The sequence below is a fragment of the Platichthys flesus genome, chromosome 6, assembly GCF_949316205.1.
Source record: "Platichthys flesus chromosome 6, fPlaFle2.1, whole genome shotgun sequence".
Classification (NCBI taxonomy): Eukaryota; Metazoa; Chordata; class Actinopteri; order Pleuronectiformes; family Pleuronectidae; genus Platichthys; species Platichthys flesus.
Genome location: NC_084950.1, coordinates 19,001,953 through 19,022,313, shown reverse-complemented (window position 1 = coordinate 19,022,313; position 20,361 = coordinate 19,001,953). Strand labels below are relative to the sequence as shown.

The 20,361-nt window shown below is 43.3% G+C and overlaps 1 protein-coding gene across 5 annotated transcripts in view; it reads left to right on the top strand.

The window, feature by feature from the left end:
* LOC133955232 (transcriptional enhancer factor TEF-3-like) overlaps nt 1–20,361 on the top strand; it is a 37,652-nt gene that overhangs the window by 6,992 nt on the left and 10,299 nt on the right. Inside the window, exons 2-9 of one of the 5 annotated variants that reach the window (XM_062389960.1) lie at nt 993–1,364; nt 14,700–14,764; nt 16,492–16,554; nt 18,249–18,317; nt 18,408–18,542; nt 19,414–19,457; nt 19,749–19,810; nt 20,007–20,137. In XM_062389960.1, coding sequence (XP_062245944.1) covers nt 1,358–1,364; nt 14,700–14,764; nt 16,492–16,554; nt 18,249–18,317; nt 18,408–18,542; nt 19,414–19,457; nt 19,749–19,810; nt 20,007–20,137 — 576 coding nt within the window. In that variant the 5' untranslated portion in view covers nt 993–1,357. Of the gene's footprint in view, nt 1–992; nt 1,365–14,699; nt 14,765–16,491; nt 16,564–18,248; nt 18,318–18,407; nt 18,543–19,413; nt 19,458–19,748; nt 19,811–20,006; nt 20,138–20,361 lie in introns of all 5 variants that reach the window. The other 4 variants (XM_062389959.1, XM_062389962.1, XM_062389961.1 and 1 more) reach the window with 4 other exon arrangements.

Genomic DNA, 20,361 nt, shown 5'->3' with positions numbered 1-20,361 from the left:
AAATTTATATATTTTTTTGATATTTAAGTCAGCTTGATCATGCCATAGTGACCCCCCCACCCAGAAACACATTGATTCTAAGTTTAATGATGCAGTCAGCTGCAGTGCCGATGGAGAGGTGGGCAACCTAAAAAGCCCCCAGGCCTTAATATCCTTGTATGATCCTCCTTGGCATGCGTGTCTAAGTTTGTCTGGGGACGGTGATCCCACTTTAATGGGTTTCCTCATTTGTTGACTTTATCCCCCCCCCCCCCCCCCCACACCCCCATCCCTGTCCTCTGCTGCTGTTGTGTCAACGCTCGGTGCCACTTTGTGTCTTTACTTTCATCGTGGCACTTAACACATTATGATCCAAAGGGCCTTTTCCAAGTCAGCATCATCAGCTGTGATGTGATCACACAGTCCACCGTCAGATCGATGAGAGTTTTAATGCGGCAGCTACAGGTTGATAAGGTGATGATGTCAGCTGCTCTCAGGAGCATTTCAGTCTGATCTCAGTGGCTTTTGTCTTCTCCTGTTATATGAAGAATTACATGGTCTGTCAAGTTTGGACAGCGGAGCTTATGAGACCCAAACACACGAGAAGGGGACATTCTGAATACACAGGTTTCTGCATTCTTGAAAAGTTGGGATTTTGTGAATGAATCAGAACGGCCTGGAAATCTCTTGCTCGTGATCAGATCTGGAATGAATAGTTTATCAATTGTTTGGTGAAAATAAGTAATATCAGAAATAATAGTTAATTTAAAGTTCAACTTTAGTGTGAGAATTTGCTGCTATACATTAATCTACATTATTTCTAGTTCGGTATCTTTCGAATTTTATCTGTTGTTTGCACAAAACATGTAATTGAAGGCTTTAATAATTCACTGATTAATTAAAAGATTCAAGCAGCAGTAAAGTAATAAGTAATATGTTTGGAACATTGTTTTTGTGTAACTTCCTCCTCACTCAGTACCATATAAATTTGATCTATTTTTTCTGATTCCCAGGTTTGACCTCCCACATCCAGCCGCATCACCACCTTCACACCCGTGGATTCCAAACAGGCAGATCCAATCCCGGCTGCCTTGTCCCTCTACGTCCACCCCCACCTCCCCACCTCCCCAGCTCCCCTGACCCTCCACCCTCCGCTGCTCTGTGGTCCCCTTCCTGATCTCCCACCACGTCTGCGGAGTGGTCGACGGCTCCCTCCCCCAGGGGCGGGAGTGAGGAGCTGGGGGACGGACTCGACAAACCCCTGGAAAATGATGCGGAGGGCGTATGGAGCCCCGACATCGAGCAGAGCTTCCAGGAGGCACTGGCCATCTACCCGCCCTGTGGCCGCAGGAAGATCATCCTCTCTGATGAGGGCAAGATGTACGGTACGCCCACCTCTATCGTCATCTTACTAATGTTCTCCTCCAATGATATGATTAAACACAGATGGCCTGGGGACCAGCTCACATGGCAGTGACCCCCCCACCAGGGTTGGGGATAGTTTAAAATTTGAAGTTATAGTCTAAAATATGTGTCTTCAGTGTGCGTGTGTTTGTTGTGGAGAGGAGCTACTGACTTCCACACAAATGCAATGGTTGAAACACTGTCCCATTTAGAAGGCTCCTCCAAGTTAGGACATATTCATCCTTTCATCCCCAAGAAACAAAGGCTCCAACAGGTGGATCCTTCTCAGGCCAACCTATCAGGCTACAGTACACATGTAAAAAACAACAAGGGGCAGTAAAACTTTCTCGTGTCCAACTGCAGCTCTGTTGCTAGGGGAAAGCGATAAGGCCAGGACAAAGTGGTGACAGCGATCATGGAAACCCTCTGTAGACTCACTTCGTTTCGGCCTTCGCGCTCTACTTGGCCCATGAAGACCACCTTGCTCATGGGCAGCGTAGACTGGGTCCTTCGCAGGATGCAGCCCCTGAATTTAGAACACAACTTCTACACATCCCTATATATTTGTATTCATATGTATCCCTTATATATTGCATTGAGAAGATGATGGAGGATCCACCTGCAGTGAATGCATTATCTTATAAAAACTGAAAGCCATATCTGCAATACTGTGGTTATAAACAGATACAAGTCCACGTCTGCACACTTCCCATTAAAAACAGTATTTCATATGTTCTGACAATTTAGATTCACATTCCCACACACGCACACACACACAGACGCGCGCTCACACACACACACACACATACACACAGCCCCATTCACTACCACTCCTTATGTTCATGTTTCACATCACTCCTGTTTCCTGCACAGCTGTCAGCTCCACTTGGTCCAGTAATGTTCAGTCTGACTGTACAATGTATCAGAAACAGGAGCACACACTCAATACCTCATTCCTCTGCACACACACACACACACACACACACACACACACACAACACATGCTTCTCTTTCAGGGTTTGTTCATCTTAGTGGTTATAAGGAGAATGAAAACAGTTGTCTGAGACTTTCAGAGAAGAAATGTCACAAACAATTAAAACTTAAAACAAGACCCACCACAACAAAGAACTGATAAAACATTCATTCAAGCATCATTCCTGAACTTTGCTCTGGCCTTGTTAGTCTTGAGCACTTAAGCTATTCATGTTACTTCCAAAATCTTTGTTTATAGGATCAACTCTTGGCCTAGGGGATAGAGCGTGTGTTCTGCAACAAGAAAGTTGCCGGTTCGAATCCCACTCTTTCCCATCTGCATGCCTAAGTGTCCTTGGCAAGATCATGAACCCCTAAATGGCCCCTCATAAATGCTGAGAGTTCTAAAAATGTAAGTCACTTTGGACAAAAGCGTCAGCTAAATGACATGTAATGGTACTCTCACGTCCTACTCAGAGAACACGGTTTGAGATCAAATGACATGGCCACAAACTTTTTTGTGTTATTGCCAAAAGTTATAAAGTGACATTTTCTAAGTTGTTAAGTAACGGCCCAATGTCACCTGGGATCAGATCTAGCTCCTTGTGATACCTCCAGAGGATAAGTGGTATGGATGGAGAAGTCTCTAGCTTGGTCAGATATTACATCCGACAAGGAGGTTTTGTTTTCACTTCATTTGGTAGTTACCAGGATTACACAAAAACTGGGGTATGGATTATGACGAAAGTGTGTGTTTATGGACGGGAACGAAAACGGGTCAGGTTCCTATTAACATTTGGTGTGGATCCAGGATTTTTTTTCACTTTCTTTAACATTGTGCAATAAGGAGTTTCAAACATTTTCCTTGTTTTCTCAGAGAATAATTCATGGATCTTGATGACATGTTTAGGGGACTGATGTGTGAAATTGGCTGCAGATCCAAATAAAAATCTGGATCTAATGAATTTCAATTTGGTTTCATAAGGTGACTGTTGGACCGTTCACTCTCTTAATACCCTTCCAGTTTCTGTTACCAACTGCAGACTCATAGAAACCACAGTGTTCCCTCCTGAGATGAGCTTTTAGTTACCCTATATTTGATAATGATTTGAGCCGAAGGAGCGAGATGACGATACTGCAGGTATTCCCCCAGTGAAACTTCGGATCATGTCATTGCTAAACAGGTTCGGGGAAGGTGAAGGGACATTCCACTCCGACATCGCGCTGAAAGATGTTCGGTAACAGATGGCTTGGCCACAGAGTGTCCTCCCGCGTTACTGTTTGATAGCGGATCTGGTTGGAGGGGAAAAAAACGTGGCGGACAGAGGTAGTGGCACTATCAGACGGCGTCTGTCATCGCCTTGTATTGCCACTGTGCCAGACAGCTCCTTTAACCGTTAGGCCTGCCTAGCCTAGCTTAGCCAACTATCGAGGTCACGGCCACCCTCTGATCAACACTTAAACCCGTATAAAGCCTGTAATAATAGTTGGAGGGGGACAGAGGAGAGAGGGGCAGGTGGCTCATCCTGTATCACACAGCGAGGGGGATGGACGGACAGGGGTGGTGTTGGTGGTGGGGGTGTTTTTTGGCAAGGCAGGCACGGAGGTGCCCCCTTCCTCCATGTGTGGGTCAGGGGCAGGTGATGCACGCCAGGGAGCGAGTTGGCCCGCCAGGAATGGCATGTGCGCTCGGGAGCCTGAGGGTTCAAGGCAGCTCGGCTGTAACCCTAAACCAGAATAGACGTTTACCCTTTGAACGCCTGAGAGGAGGAGGGGGCTGGACAAATAAACACTGAGGTGGGCAGTAGTGTCTTGCATGGCCTTTGGGCTGTCTGTCACACCTGTCCCTGTGCGTGTGTTTGTGTGTGTATGTGTTCCATATGTGAGACAAAGTTGGGGCGTGTTTGTTCTTACCTCCCCTGCTCTCTGCTATTTCTGTGATTTAACAACTCACATCTCTTTGTCTCAGATCCCTGTCTGCCTTGGTCGTCATGAACAACCTCTTCTCCCCTCTGTCCGTCAGTCTGTCTGACTTTCAGTTCACCTCCAGCTGCTCTCTGAGTTCAACCTGACAGCCCCTGCTGCAAATCCAGATTTACGACCTGGGAAATAAGGCAAGACTGAACCCATGCATGGCCCACTTTGCCCCCATTGCCCCTAAACGGCCAGCTCTTCTCTTACAGCAGCCCCTGCAGCACCGCGGTCCCTCCCTCCGCCCTTTTATCACCATCCCCCGGGTCACAAGTGGCCAACAACTCAAGTCATTCAAGCAACCACAATCGCTGCAAATCCACTTTGAAGGTCTTTAGTGTTGTTAATGTTGTTTAAGTGCTGATAGCTGGTGGATGGGTGTTAAATCAGGTGGCCAAATCAAATATCAGCTGAGAATATCTTTAAAGGCATATGTGAAATGGTGAAGACATGACTTGAAAGTTTAAGATATGTTATTTAGTCTCCTTTGCACAAGCAAAATATGGACACAGACAAAACAAACTAGCAAAGTAAGTATCTGGGAGCGACATACTCTGAATTTTAGGTTGAATTCTCTCTTTGAGGAATGAATGCCATTCATGGCTTAACAACATGATATTGAGTCTCCAAGCAGCGAAACAAAAGGGAATGTGTTTCGGATCACCTTCGCCATTGTAGATTTCTAAATTGCGTGGAATGTCTTTATCCCATATTTCATGGGCATTCAGCGCATTTTTCTCCCACAATGCTGTGCATAGCGTTGGCCCTCGCGCTCGTTACTCAACAGACGTATTAGCTCGCCTATTAGGGACGGTGTCACAGATATTGTGGCGGTTGTGCGCTCCTGCGGTAATTTGACATGCATCTGCCAAGGAAAACATGTCCTGCCTTGTGTGGCTCTCAGCGGGAGACGTGCCCTGCGGTCTGACCGAAGGCCTCATGCTGCAATAATGGAAAAACAGTCCTGAACTCGTAGTGCTGAGGAAACCAAAGCCTGACAGCTCCCGCTAGGATTATGTGACACTGGAATTATGACTATTGTCCGTGTTGATTTGCTGCAATATAATTGCCATATAAATTTATGAGCCACTTCTTTGCAATTGTAATTTAAGTTTAATGATTTCCGTTGAATCGTTTTAACCCCGCAGCTTTGAATCTTGCGTCACACGTTTTATGCAGCTGTTTGGTTTTGTCACGCTCGATTTCCTCACATCTGTTAGACGAGCACTTTTCTCACATTCTGATGGCTCTTACTTCCTGTGGGGGGGAAAAAAGGGATCGCTCGTGTCAATGAAGTGGATGAAGTCAACAGAGCGTTCCTCAGCGGTGGCTCGGTTTTTCTGTCAGTTCAGAACAAAGAAGACAGACACGGTAAATCATGCTCCCGCTGAGCTTCGCTTGAGCAACATGTCCGTTTCCTTGTCAGGCGATGCAAATATGTTTTTGTCTCAAGTGATCCTCATTAAGGGTTTGATATAAAGGTCAGTGGAAAGCAACAGCTTCTCATCACCCAGGTCCCAACTTTGGCAGTAAAGTGAGAGATTCACCAGAGATCCCCTTGACCTGTTGACCTTTCGAAGAGGCCTCAGAGGCTGGGTTTTGTAGTTTGCTTATGTAACAGCGCCACAGTTCTCCGCTTGGATATTTGAACTACTGCATAATGCAGGGTGACACGGATGAAATCGATTGGGAGAGAAAAATTGTGAGACAGACAGAAGGGGGCTTACCCACTATTAGTATTGAATTTATTTCGTAGATATCAAGAATCTGTTGCCAAAGGATGAGATTTTGAGGTGGGAAGCCTTCTGGTTTCTAGTTTGAACAATCGCATTTGAGCAGGTTTGGCTGCTCTCCATGTGGAGAGAAGAAGAGTTGGAACACCTTGACTGAGATGCCGCATCATATGCAGATAGCTAATAGCCAAAATGTCATCTGGACTGAAAACGCCATCACTGTGCAGAGAAACATTTAACTCGTGAGTCAAGCGAAACTCTTGAGACTGTAAACAGTGTACGGTGAATGGAAGAGGCTTGGCACTGATATCCACTGTCCACACTACAAGCTTCATTGTTTTTGCCGTTTCCCTATAGACTAATTTGATCAAAGCTGATGGGTGCAGAGATTGATATTGGATATACAAGGGGAATAAATCTAGCACTCTCTGCAGGTTTTTCAAGGAAACGTCCTGCTGATAATGAACTCCTAGAATCTAGAGACGGCTTTCTTTCTATTCTTTTCTTGCACTTGCTTTTTTTCAATGCACTCCATATCTCACAGCGTAACTGAAATTACAGGGTGAGCAGCGACAGGCTCATAACAGAGCTGTCACTTTCAGTTCATGTAGACTTTTCAGATCAGCAAGGTGGGTGAGCTAGACAGGTTAGACGTGTTGAGCTGGAAAACTTTCATTCCTCTATAACAAGGCTGTCTTTCTAGAAGTCATAAACATTTTAAATAGTTTTGATGCTGTATCAGGGTTCTAAATTAAATTAGATTAAACTAGATCCTTAGTGGTTGTATTAATCCTGAACCAGCATGCTGTTGCGTCTCTGGTTCTTCACTTATGCAGCGGTGGACTTTAATCTGGTATGGAAGCTTGTTAGAGGTCTTTTCAGAGCCCGGTCGGCTGCATCCAGACTCTATAAGAGGGGAAATAACACCCAGCCAAGACATTCCTGCAGCCTAAATGTGACCTTTGTTTTCCTGAGCAGACACAGTGGGGCATGTGTGCTGCGGAGGGAAAACGTTTGGCAGGCAGATGTGTCTTCAGGGTGGATGGCAGCAGGCATACAGTTAGACATTTACCCACAAACAACACTGAATGCACACACTGACCACGTTCAATATTTTGAACTTAAATAGACTAAAATATTTCTGCCACAGACCTACACAATGAAATATGTTTTACTCCAGAAATGCCTGCGGTATTCACGATGTTAATTGCTTTAATGCTACTTATAGTCTAAAAACATATTTTAAGTGTCCAATAGATTGAATTGCGCTTTTGTACATAGAGCGGTTGTTGCACAGGACATGGACCCACGGGGTGATGCCGGAGCAGCAGATGCAAGACCCGGTCAGTATATGGGAATGTGAGGAATGCACTGGGCTGAGAGAGGGAGAGAGAATCTAAGAAGGAGAGAGAGGGAGAGAAAGAGTGAGATATCAGACAAGGCCAGGCCAGTGATGACCACAGCACTGTTCGTCAGTGGCAGATTTATGAGCGACCAGGCCCAGAGGTTGAGTTTGTGAGGAACACTGTAGGCCCCCTTCACCAACTCTCCTTGACCTTTCCTAACAGGCCTGAGCAGGACAATGAAAACTGTCTGTTAGCATCACCTTTCCTTCAGGAGAGAAGGAGTTATATAGTTTTGATGTTTGTCTTAAGACCGGAAGTGGCTTTTCTGCAAGTTAGTGAATGTTCAAGGCTGTTTTATTTCATACAGTATGAAGTTTGGATAAAGTTCATTTCCAATGTTCAGCTTCAAACCCTCCTCCATTGTTGGAACGTACTGATAGGACTTTATGATTCAGTCGGTTATTGATCACGATCTAAAACATCCTTATTAAATACAGCTTATTTGTAAAGGTCATTATGAAATGTAGTGTTTCTTATCCTTATGATCTGTAATGTATCCATTATTCACTCACTTTGAGCTGCCAGCACACTGCTTAGTGCCACAGCAATTCCCTGTTCCAGTCCCGGATCTAGACCGCTTAGATCGGGGGGGTAATTAGACATTTGGTGTGGGAAGCATTTCACACAGTGGAGTTAGTGTTGAGAGTTTTTTCCAAGTTTGAAAGAACGTGTCACAATAGAAAATTCAACCAAGCCCTGGTATAATAATAATAACAATAATCACTATTATTTAATTATAATTTTTACACGTGCCACACACAGACTAGCTCCACTACAATGTGTTACACCTGTGTGGAAGCAGGTGGTGAGTTCCAGTAAGGAAGTTGTGAACAGACGCAGTGCAGTTAGACAGAACACTGAAGAATCTTTTTAATGATGCAGGCGTAGACAATTTAAAGTATGTTAAAAAACAAGTTCAACAGCCGCTTTGCTTTAGTAGATGAACAAACTGTAGCAACTGGAGACTTTGGCTCGGTTGTTCTCTGTGTATTGTTTAGTTTTTTTGACAGCACCAAAAATATTATTTCCTTTCTCCTCGGGGACCTGTTTGGGATTATTCAAATGAAATCCAATTTTAATCAGAGAATAGTTTTTTGAAACCCCGCCTTATGTCCATCTTGCAATTCAGTTATTAGGAAATTCTGACGCGGCAAATGAAATATATAACATGATTTTAATTGCACAGAAGAAAGTTACAAAATTAAGAAAGAAAGTTGGCCCACTTCTAGATCCGGGATCGCCCTGCCCACAACACAATTACACAATTACATAATTGTATTCAAATGCTACACGGCAATGTAAAGTTCTGTGTGCAGGTTGCATGTTCTTCCCTCCGTGTGGGTTTTCTGCAGGTTGTTTGTTTCTGTACTTTAGCCCTACGATACGCCAGCTGGGTTTGGTTTCCGCCCAACACACACACACTACCCTCAAAGGATAAGAGGTCTAGATAATGGATGGATGGATGATGTATTTCATTGGTGGCTAGACTTTTCGTGCAGAGTAAGAGAATGCACATCGTTACCCCTTCCAGTCGCAAGTTCCACAGGATGCATGGCCTGGAAAGACAACAACTCCTATCTAGTGTGACATTTAGCAGTGATCCCACACACAATTGCTGCTTATGTGTTATCTCTTATTCTATGTTTGCTGTTTCATTGCAGTGACCTGTCAGGCACACAGAGGGGACCCCCTGAAAGACCTCTTACTCTACTATTTTAATTTACTGTATAAAAAAAACTTATTTGCTGCTATGAGTTTTATTTACTTGCTTGTTGAATTTTTTTTCTATTATTCCTGAATGTCTCACAGGCCGAATTATGCTGTGGTGCATCCACAGACATCCCCCAGGCTCGTCAGTTGCATTGTTGTTAATCAGGTCCAGTCCCCATTGTCATATCCTAAAAATCCCTTGACATTGTCATAAAGGGTGAAGGTCAAAGTGTCCTCATACCAATCGCTCAGTGCAGTAATGGCTTTAAAGGGATGGTTCCCTGAAAAATGAAAATTCACTTCTGGAGTTTAAGGGGTAAACTTTGTTGCAGCAGAATCCAATACAATTGAAGTCAATGATTATTCACATTGTTTCTGTTTTTGCCCATTTTCAAGAAGGAGGACCACAAATCTAAGACATGTCTGCAGTATGATGGTGCCACTATATAAAATCAGCAGGTCCACATGGGAACTAATTTATTTACTGTTGTTATTATCCATGCATCTGTGAAGGAATCATTGTATAAGGCTCGGAAAAACCAAAATTGGAAGAAGTGGTTTGGAAACACCTCACTCCCTAGTGGGAGGTGGGACGGACAGAGGACCACTCAGTCAGAAAACCCTTGACTCTAAAGCAACTTCTAAAACGAGGAGTCACGTAAAAGAGACTTCTACCCCATTTCTGGCTGTAAACATTAAGGAGGATACAATATGGAAACTTAACCAACTGGAACCAGCCACAGAAATATTCCCAGTAAACTCATAAATTCTAAGGTTTTCGGAGTTCTGAACATAACAGTAGTGACTTTGCTTGTGCTGCGGGTCAGTCTCTTTTCATGCCCTGAAGAAATGTTTTCCAGAATCAGATTTCCCCAAGTTAAGTCCGTGACCGCAGGCAATGTGATAAACAACATCAAACTGTGGAGCAGTGGGTGATGGTATAATGTTCCTATGTGACTTTCCTGCAGCCTTGGCTGGCACTGGCTCTGTGTCTGTGCTGATCCCTTTGGATATCATGATCTCATCGCTGTGTGACTGAGTCCCCCCTCTGATCTGATGGGTGTGTTGGAGGGTATTTTTTGATGGGGCCCCTCCCCAAGCGCTCCCTCACAGAGGACTGGTAGGGCATCGGATGTCTGAGACAGGACCATGAAGCAAAGCCTCTTTGACAGCCCATTAAGGAAGCTGTTTAATGCTCTAAATAATTACCTGGTTCATATTGAGTGGAGATGCAGTCAATAAAACAATGTGTCCTTGGGCTTGTTTGGTGGTGAAATATATGTTTTTCAAATCATAAATCCTAATCCCCAAAAATGTATGTATTGTTGGGGGTTAACATGGTTTTGTACAGGTTAAGATAAAGTCTGACAACAACTCCCATGAGAGTCTGTAGAATCTTTTCACAAGGATCTGAAGAGAATAGGATTGAACAGAATCCTTTTACTGTCATTGCACAGTGTACAATGAAATTTAGCAGCAAACCTTAATGTGCATAGTATACGAAGATAAAAACAAGAAGAGGAATCAGCTTGAACAGCTTAGAAGGTGCAATAAAAAAATTGAGGTATGAGTTCAAATTTAAATATGGAAAAACCTTGCGGACCGAATGAAGAAGAGTGGCTGCTTTTCAGAATTCGTGAGAGGTTCTTCTTCATCTGCTATATGCTCACACGTCTGTGTCTGTTACTCTGAATATCCCTCTTGGATTGGACTCAAAATGCACATCCTACTGTACGAGTGAAGCTTCCGGGAGATAAGTTGCCGGGAACTGGCAGAACTTGCCGCTGTAATTGGAGGAACTCGATACGGGCAACTTGTTGTTCATTTGAGGTCAAAGTACCGTGAGGCCTTTGACAAAGCTCTCTATTCGTCTTTTCAACAGTTTTGATTGCGAGGGAAATGTGGAACACTTTCTTAATCCCCGGGGAATTAAAGAAATATGTATTTAGGGGCTCAAACAATCGGTCGGCGAGTGCACCTCCTGATAAACACTAAACGGTTGAGGAGTTACAGCCCTGAAGGGAAAATAAGATTTAGATGGAATGAATGCCTCGACTGTGACTGAAGTGTGTGTGTGTGTGTGTGTGTGTGTGTGTGTGTGTGTGTGTGTGTGTGTGTGTGTGTGTGTGTGTGTGTGTGTGTGTGTGTGTGTGTGTGTGTGCGTGTGCGCGTGTGTTTGGGTGTGTGTGGGATTTTTCTGTCTTTATCGCTGCATGCAACTTTGTGTATAAACGGGAGTAGACAGTATTTGAGAGAAGGGTTTAGTCCACAAAAGCTTCACACAAAGGCAATTCTGCGGCTGGGTAATGCGTGTGTGTGTGCCTTTGTGTAGGTGTGTGTGTGTGTGTGTGTGTGCATTTGAGTGTTTGTGTATGCACATGCGTGTGTGTGTTTTTCAGGAATCTGGAGCTTTACCAGGACTAATATCGACCACTTTTTCCTCTTTTTGACTGATTCATTCTCTGGTTCACACTTTTTGAGCTGTCGAAAAGTGGATTCCTATGTCGACCCATGCAGCTGAGTTCACATCCAGTCTTTTTAGGCTGCAGGGATTTTGCAGGAGATGTGGTTACCACCTTTCTAAAAACCTTTGCTGCTCCTGAAGTCTGGTCGTCAGTGTCAGACACAGAAAGGAAAATGTGAACGTAAACGATGTGATTAAAAAACACATGGTTTTACAATCTAATTTCCAAGAGAATTTTGGGATATTCCTCAGAATAAAATTGTTTTCCACAATATGACTAAACTGTTGCCTCCTTTAGTTCCTGGTTGATCTTCTGACTGCTAGAGCCCTTTCCTGTCTAACTACATTGTGTTGTTGTGTGCAATTAAATAACACTCAACCCTTAAAAATACAACACATTCTTATCTTATGATTACAAAGTCATCCAAAATATACAATACCAATTAGATTTATTTTCTTTAGGAAAACCTATAGTTTCACGTGAGCAGGTTGTTCCCATCAGAAAAGGCTGAAAGGTTTTTCAGTTTGAATACCTAAAACTGCAAATATTTTATAACAGCTTATTTTGTTCGACCAGAAAAGGTCCCTCAAATATATTCAATCGAATTATATTGACCTATACTGCACCTAAAAGCAATCTACTAAAATGGATCTCAAATTAAATGATTTTCAACCTCCTACCCATGGAGTATTGGACACAACAGTGTTGGAGGTAAAATTGGTGTAATCTATTCTATATGGAAGTATATGGATTATATGGGACCCAGATTAGCCAATATGCTCAAAGGTACTTCCTTGACCAAGGACTGATGCTCAGGGGAAGCCTTGTTGTCCCTGGCCTATATTCATTTTTTTTTTTTTTTATTCAAAATATGGATGAAACATCCTTCTGTTCCCATCAGAAAAGGCTGAAAGGTTTTTCAGTTTGAATACCTAAAACTGCAAATATTTTTTTTTTAAAGGAATTTGGCAATACAGCACAGAGGCTTTAAAACACATTAAACCTCCTTCATAACTGAAAGGCACAGGATGATCAGATCACATGACCACGGCGATGAAACGGTGCATCGCCTTCCGCGCAAAATCGGATCACTTTTATTGGCTGACGAAATTCCCGATAGCGGTTGAGCTGGGTGTCAGCTTTCCACTCTTCATCCTTCGGGGTCACTTGATCGGCCGGTTTGTGAAGCGCTGTGAGGTCTGACCCAAGTGGCACTATGTGAGGGGAAAATGTGACGGGTTTGTGTCACTTGTGTGTTGTGACTGATCTGTGTGTTAATTCGCATGGGGACGTGGTGCCAAGGGAAAAATGATCGTGTTTAAGAGCTGGTGCAAAGTCTTGTAAACTCGTGTGTGTGTGAGCGTGTCATTCACTCTGGAACCGAACTCGTCCGTCTTCCCTTCCCTCAGTTCCTCTTCGTGAATGTGCTGATCTCAATTATATGGCTGCCATTAACAATTCATTTCATTCTATTTTTAATTAATCATTTCCAATATTACTCTGGTAAGTTTATTGTGTAACAAATCTCAAAGACATTCTGCCCATTCCATGTCCGCTGAGAACAACATGGTTTATTTAAACAGTTTATTTTGTTTGACCAGAAAAGGTCAAATATATTCAATCGTAAAAAGAAAAAAACATTTCTAAAACCGTACATCATATTGACCTATGCTGCACCTAATAGCAATCTACTAAAACATATCTCCAAATAAATGATTTTCAACCTCCTAGTCATGGAGTATTGGACACACTAGTATTGGAGGTCAAATTGGTGTAATCTATTCTATATGGAAGAATATGGATTACGTGGGACCCAGATTAGCCTCTTGGTCACTTCCTTGACCAAGGACTGATGCTAAGGGGAATATATTCATTTTATTTTTATATTCAAAATATGGAAGGAGTATCCTCCTGGATTGCACCTCAGAAACCTTATATGTATAGTTGTCTCTACATGCCTATTTGTGTGTTATCCAGTTTAGCCTTTAAACTAGAGGTTTATCTTTTTGGAAAGAGGGTGAAAAAAGCCACATGACCGTTGCCCTCCCCTGTAACCGGAGACTGTGCTCGGAGGGAGGGAACAAGCCCAAGATTTACTGTGGGCGTAAAGGCATATTCCATAAACATTGACACACACACCAGCTGCCGGGCAGCCTCAGCAGACTGGGCCCCCTTTGGTCACTGGCCGTGTCTGTCCTGAGTCCGGTCTGAGGATCGCATGGCTGCAGCCTCCACCTGCTCTGCCAATGTGACCTGTCTGTCAGCGGTGGCAGCAGACACACGCACACAAACACTCACACACACACACACACACACACACACACACACACACACATGCCTAGTGTACAGTGACTGATGTACACTCTTAAACACAGATGTATAAACTTGGTGATTTACTTATACACATAGTTTTCTGCGATGTCACACTTGACAGCCTGGACTCCTGACATTGGGTAAATACGTTTGCACGTGCATCTGTACGTGCATGCAAGCAAGTGCACACACAGGCATATTTTGAGAAGTTGATTTAGCTAATTATACAGTGACTTAAGTGACCTCAGCGCACAATTATTTTTCACAAATATGTGCACAGAAATATACAGCTCATATACATTTCCTCATCCCTCAGTGTCGTGCTTTATGGTTTGGCACAGCGTGAGGTGCAGTCTCACTAACTCAATAATTATCTTTGGTAAACATTTTAATTGGTCCACACTTAGAACATGCTCCTCATTAACCCCCTGACACTTTCAGTTCGAGGACACTATGGCTAAAGGAAAAACAGCATATTCTTATGTTAATTAAAAATACTTCACACAAGAAAATTGTATACGGTAGTAACTTATAAAAAAAAGTAAACACCTGTTTGAAATAAGACAATTTTAAACAACAGTATTGTACGTTGTGCTGTATTTCTTAAAATTTGATTTATGAATAATATTGGGCCTCTCAGTCAAATCTGAAAGACAATAAATATTTGGAGTTGGAAAGTGTCTTAAAACTCCAACGTGAGTGAACGTCCAGTGAGTAAACTCTGCTTTTGTTCTTGACTCTTACAGGACGAAATGAGCTGATTGCACGCTACATCAAACTCCGTACGGGGAAGACGAGGACCAGGAAGCAGGTGAGTTCTCTGCAAGCCACCGTCTGAATCAGCCCCTATTTTTGAACTCCTCCATGAAGCTCTACCCTGCTGAGTGATGCCCCAGCACCCTGCGCAGCCCCTGTCACTTCTCACTCCCCCTCGGCTCGGAGGCCTGGGGATGACGATTGATTTAGGGCCGGGGCCAAATGCACAGATGCTATAGGATCGAGTGTCGGTGTTATTTCTTCGCCACCTCATGGATCTGGTGCTTGTTAGAAGGTGAAGCTGGGGAATACGGAGATATGGATGGGAGAGCGAGGTGGGACACCCAGGGGATTTGGAACTCTATCCTCCCTATGGTACCCGAGATGGAGTGATGTATGGGGCAATGATTGATGTGGAGAGAAAGGGTCCGCGTTAAGTTATCCGGCAGATTCCGTTTGGGAAATAAAACGAAATGAGAAGTGGGGGGGCAGTCACGGATCAGATCAGGGTGGTGGGACAGGCCAGCAGCACAGGAGACACCAACGGCAGTGGACTGACAGAGCAGCTTCTTCAGAGTGTTCAACACTATTGTGCTGTGATGTGGTGAATCGTCTGTATTCACATAGAGCTTTTTCTAGTCTTGACCCGTCAGAGCACTTTACAGTTCAGTTCAGCCATTCAGCCAGTCACACACACACATTCATACAGTGCAACTATCTGCAGCTCTTTCTGTTTCGCGCATCACTCATACACTGCCGGCACAGCTGTCAGGAGACATTTGGGGTTCAGTATCTTGCCCAAGGACACTTTGGCAATTCTACATTCCTCGTGGAATGACCTTCTGGTTAGTGGATGACACAGCTCTACCTCCCGAGCCACAGCCACCCTCATAAAGACTGGAGGTGTGTGCAAAGATTTTTTGTACATTCAAAAACGTAAATATGACTGGGTTATGTTTTGGAAGTATTTCACTTTTATAATGAGTAAATAATATTAAATTTGAAGTTGGAGTTGTTTCTGAGATCAGTGTATCAGTGGTATAGCTCATTATGGGTTAGGGTTAGGGTTAGGGTTAGGCTTTCTTTGGGGATTGATCACATCAATCCCCAAAGAAAGAAAGTTATTCCTCAAAGTGATTCCTGTTTTTCAGAATTTGTTAAGGTATATGAAGTCATGTGAATATAGTATAAACAATATAAGTGCGTTTATCCACAAGCAAACAGAGACTTATTTATATAGCACATTTAATTTGAGATGGAAGCACAACGTGATGCAGAAAGTATGAGCTACCACAAAACCATGTGCAGGTCAACGTAAAAAAAAGATTTTTTTAAAACAGCTATTAAAACGTAGGAATCAAATATCATTAAATCAAATAATAATTCTGCCAATAAAATAATAAGACACATCAAACCAATAAAAGGAACAAATAATATTAAAGGAATAAAAATAAATATATTAGATTAAAACCAGCTAACCAGACCATGCACCTCAACCTGAGCAGTCACTGGGGGCTGCAATGGATCCCAATGGGCCTTGGTGACACCGTGGACAAGCTGTCACACACAAACATATTCCCATTAGTCAGTTTAGAGTCTTAAATGCATGTTTAAGACTGGACATGGAAATAGAAACACCTGGAGGAAATCCATGCAAACCCACAGGGTTTAAGCCCCACAGCTAGAGGGGGTTAGTTTTGTACTTGTAGCATTTTTGCAGTGGGGTGATGGTGCTCACCAAAAAAAGCCGCTAAGATTCGTGTTGTCTAACCTGTCTTCCAGGTGTCCAGTCACATCCAAGTCCTGGCCCGACGGAAGGCCAGAGAGATCCAGGTGAAGCTGAAGGTACGCTACGTGAGTTAAACTTCTTTTTGATTTTTCTATATGAAGTGAATGCTTTGGAAGATGTCAATGATTGGAGGGATATGAAGAAGGGATAAAATCAAATCAGCACTTTGATAACTAGAGGGGCTTTTAGAGAGTGTATGCCTCCGCCAAGGTTAGGCCCCTATCTCGCTATATTAAAGAAAGTACAAAAAACATTTTTCGCTCTAAAATAGGATGTATTTCTTCTTTTTCATAGCTATGCCCTTCCACCATATTTCTGGAAATCAGTTGATTTGTATTCTTGTATTATTATTGCACTATTTTTTATCACTACAGGATTCCTACCAACATCTGGGGCAATGGAACTGCTGATGAAAATTAGCCTGTCAGCTAACTTGGTGGCATTTACATTTGCATGAATGTTGATTAATGTACATTCTCTCTTTACAAATAAAGAATGAATTAATTGAAAAAAATGTTTGTGTAACCTTGCTTAACATAAGTCAGACAAACAAATGCAGATGAAAGGATAAGCCTTGGCGGAGGTAAACAAATCTGAATAACATGAATACTTCTCCATGGACAGGGTAACATAGTTTTATCTGTGATTGTAAGCTGATAAAGAAAGTCCTTGTTAATAAGTGTTATTAGTATGTGTCATCTTTCAGGATTATAAATCATAATCAAACCATGTTTATTGTTATCATGACTTTAATCCAGTTGAGCAGCCGGAATGTTGAAAACATTCTAACTCTACATTATCTCCTCTCATATTGAAGTTTGGTGTTATGTTAAAGGTATTTCAACATCCATGGCCCCTGCTCTGCCATGTATTCACATTCCGTTAACACAAAGGCACAAGCCACTGGCTGTTTTAATTGCAATCTCTAATTGACGCTAGTTGTAAATGGCATGCTTATACATTATGATGAAATGTGAACGTTTCTCCGGCAGCCCGGGGCTTACTGTGCACAATCACGAACAAGACCAACCAAACACAATTGTCAGGGAACAAATTAATCCCTGCATTATTCCTTCCAGGTATTACGTGTATGGTAAGTAAAACAATAAAGGTTTTTCTCGTGTAGTACGCTGAGCGCTTACACATCCCCTTCCCCCCAGTACTTTCTCAGTTTACATTGCTCATCCGCATACCCGCACACAACAGGACTCTCCCTCACCTTGGACGGTGGCCAGGAGGGTTCAGCTGGCAGAGGCCTGCATTGGTCACAGGGTTTGCCCCCTGTCACGGGCTTTTTTAAATACATCTTTGGTGTAACTGAGATCCCTGCCACATGTACCCCCCATATTTCAGCTATGCCCTTGTGTTAGCCAGTTCTTGGAAGAAGAATGCTCCGTGTGGCCTTGCCCATTAGGGCGGCAAGTGTTTGTTGTCCTCTGTGGTTTGGAAACTGCTGAAGGAGTGGATTCAAAAACAAGAGCTGTATCACTTTACCGCACGGCACAGGAGACACAGTTTTCTAGCACTCACCTGTTTTCAACTATTTCCGATGGCATTGGCATTGAACAGCTTCGATTATGATGAGCATATTAACATATCACCGCTGTTGCCCTGCCTCGTCTTCCGATTGGACCTACAACAGAAGCTAGTTGTCATCACAGGCTTGCCAGTGCCAAAGCAATAAACTTAACTCTTGACCCAAAGGCCCTTGACTGTAATATCACCTTCTCTCCATCTCTCTGCTTGGCAGGGATTCACCGATGATGCAAGCTGGCCTCAGCCCTCCGTTTCCCCTTTTAGGGCTCGGCTTGCGTTGCTGGTAAAGTGGGGCGCTATCGGAGTCTGATGACTGTTCTCTTTGCACAATCGTCTCTTTCTCTAACTCTCGCTGTCTTGTCGCTCTCCACAGGACCAGGCCGCCAAAGACAAGGCCCTGCAGAGTATGGCCACCATGTCCTCAGCCCAGATCCTCTCACCCACGGCCTTCCAGAACAAGATGGCTCTCCAGGGCCTGGCAAGGCCACCGTATCCGACTAGCGGTGGGGTGAGTCCCTAACCAGTTTCCCCTCCAACACATTATTCAGGTTAAAGTGAAATGCTGAGCACTGGCCACATTTATATAAAACAACTTTTCGTGTCCATTAAAAAATGTTGGGTTTCAATGACACATAGCTGAATTTTACCATCACCTTTTATACTGATACATCATTTCCCTGGATGTTTGTTTAATCTCATGACCCCTATCCCTCTTCATACAGTCAGGTTTTCTCGATTTTTACAGATGTGACACCAATCATATTTATTTTAATGTCATTGTAATATTATGTTCTGATCATCTGTCTCAACGTCCGGCAGATTTGACCTGTGTGGGCCAACAGAGTTGCCTCCATTAGTTGAGGAATTTGACCTTTTCTTCCTTTTTAAAAATGTTATCCTGTAGATGACACTATTTGGTGTAAAGACTTTGGGGTTTGGCCACAAATGAGTTGACCCCCGAACAACTTCTGTGAGGTACATTTAAATGCTAAACACAATTTCAGCCCTTTGAAACATTTAAGCGCAATTCATTTAAGTTATACTTCTAAGCTTTATACCTCAGTATAAAGGTCACTAACGAGAAGGTCAATGGTTCAATCGCCGGCTCTTCCAGTCCACATTTGGGCAAGAAATTGAATCCTAAAATTGCCCATGGCAGCTGCTCTGAAATGAACACAGTAGTACGCTGCAAGTGTGTGTGCACGCGAATGGTTGAATGAAACTTGTACTGTAAATTTTTTGGGTGGTTATTAAGACTAGAGCAGAGTTTTATAAATGCAATCCATTTTTTCTATTTATTTTGAAATGCTCTCAATATAAACAATAGCTCAACTGTTAAATGAGTAAATATATTTGCACTTGATTTGATTTCCCTCCAGTTTTGGCACGGGGCACTTCCAGGACAGCCGGGCGGCCATGAAGAGTGAGTAGACATTCTTTCGTCCTCTGACCTGCTGCAGTATCCATCAGTCACTCTTCATGTGATCAGCTTAATATCTATTAGATATGTTTCACTCAGGAAATGAATCTCAGAGCAAATTACAACATGTCAGTGCAATTATAAAGAAAAGTCTTCAGCTGTCTGACTCCCAGCATACCTCTCTGCCCGCTGCATCTTTAGAGGTCAAGCAGTCCAATTAGTACGTGAGATGGGGTCATGAGGGTGAGACAGTGCATAACATGCGTCTCCCTCTCGTCTGTCTCGTCTCCCCAGCATTAAGCCCTTCTCCCAGCAGAGTTACGCCATGCAAGCGTCTGGCCCGGCCCCCATAACAGGTGGGTGTCCTCCCTCCCTCCCCAGCTGTGTTGACAGAAGGCTGTCATGCCGGCCAAAGTGATGAGACGACGCGGCTCGTGAGGAAGAGCTCCCTCAGAGCTCACAAGAATAGCTGCAATATCACTGCATTTTCAAGTTTTTCTCCATCACAGTGGAACCACACATTTACACTGTCACTGTCTGGTTATGTTGCAGGTTATGAAAGCACAGCGGGGCTCTCCATGTCTCCCAGTGCCCCTCCTTGGCAGGGTAGATGTATTGCCAGCTCTAAGCTGCGGATGCTGGAGTTCTCTGCCTTCCTGGAACAACCTCAGGACCCAGAGACTGTGAGTAGACAAGAATGAGAAGTAACTTTGTCCGTACGAAACTCCAAAAGTTGTTTTTCACCACCCCACAAATAACTTTTATTTCACTTACTTTACCTTTAAATTATTCAAAAAATGATTTGATAAATAATTTTTTATCTTGGATAGATTTCATTGAAACAGCGTTATAGCGCACATGAATACACAAAACGGGAAGTCACATGTTCATGAATGGAGTGGAAAAG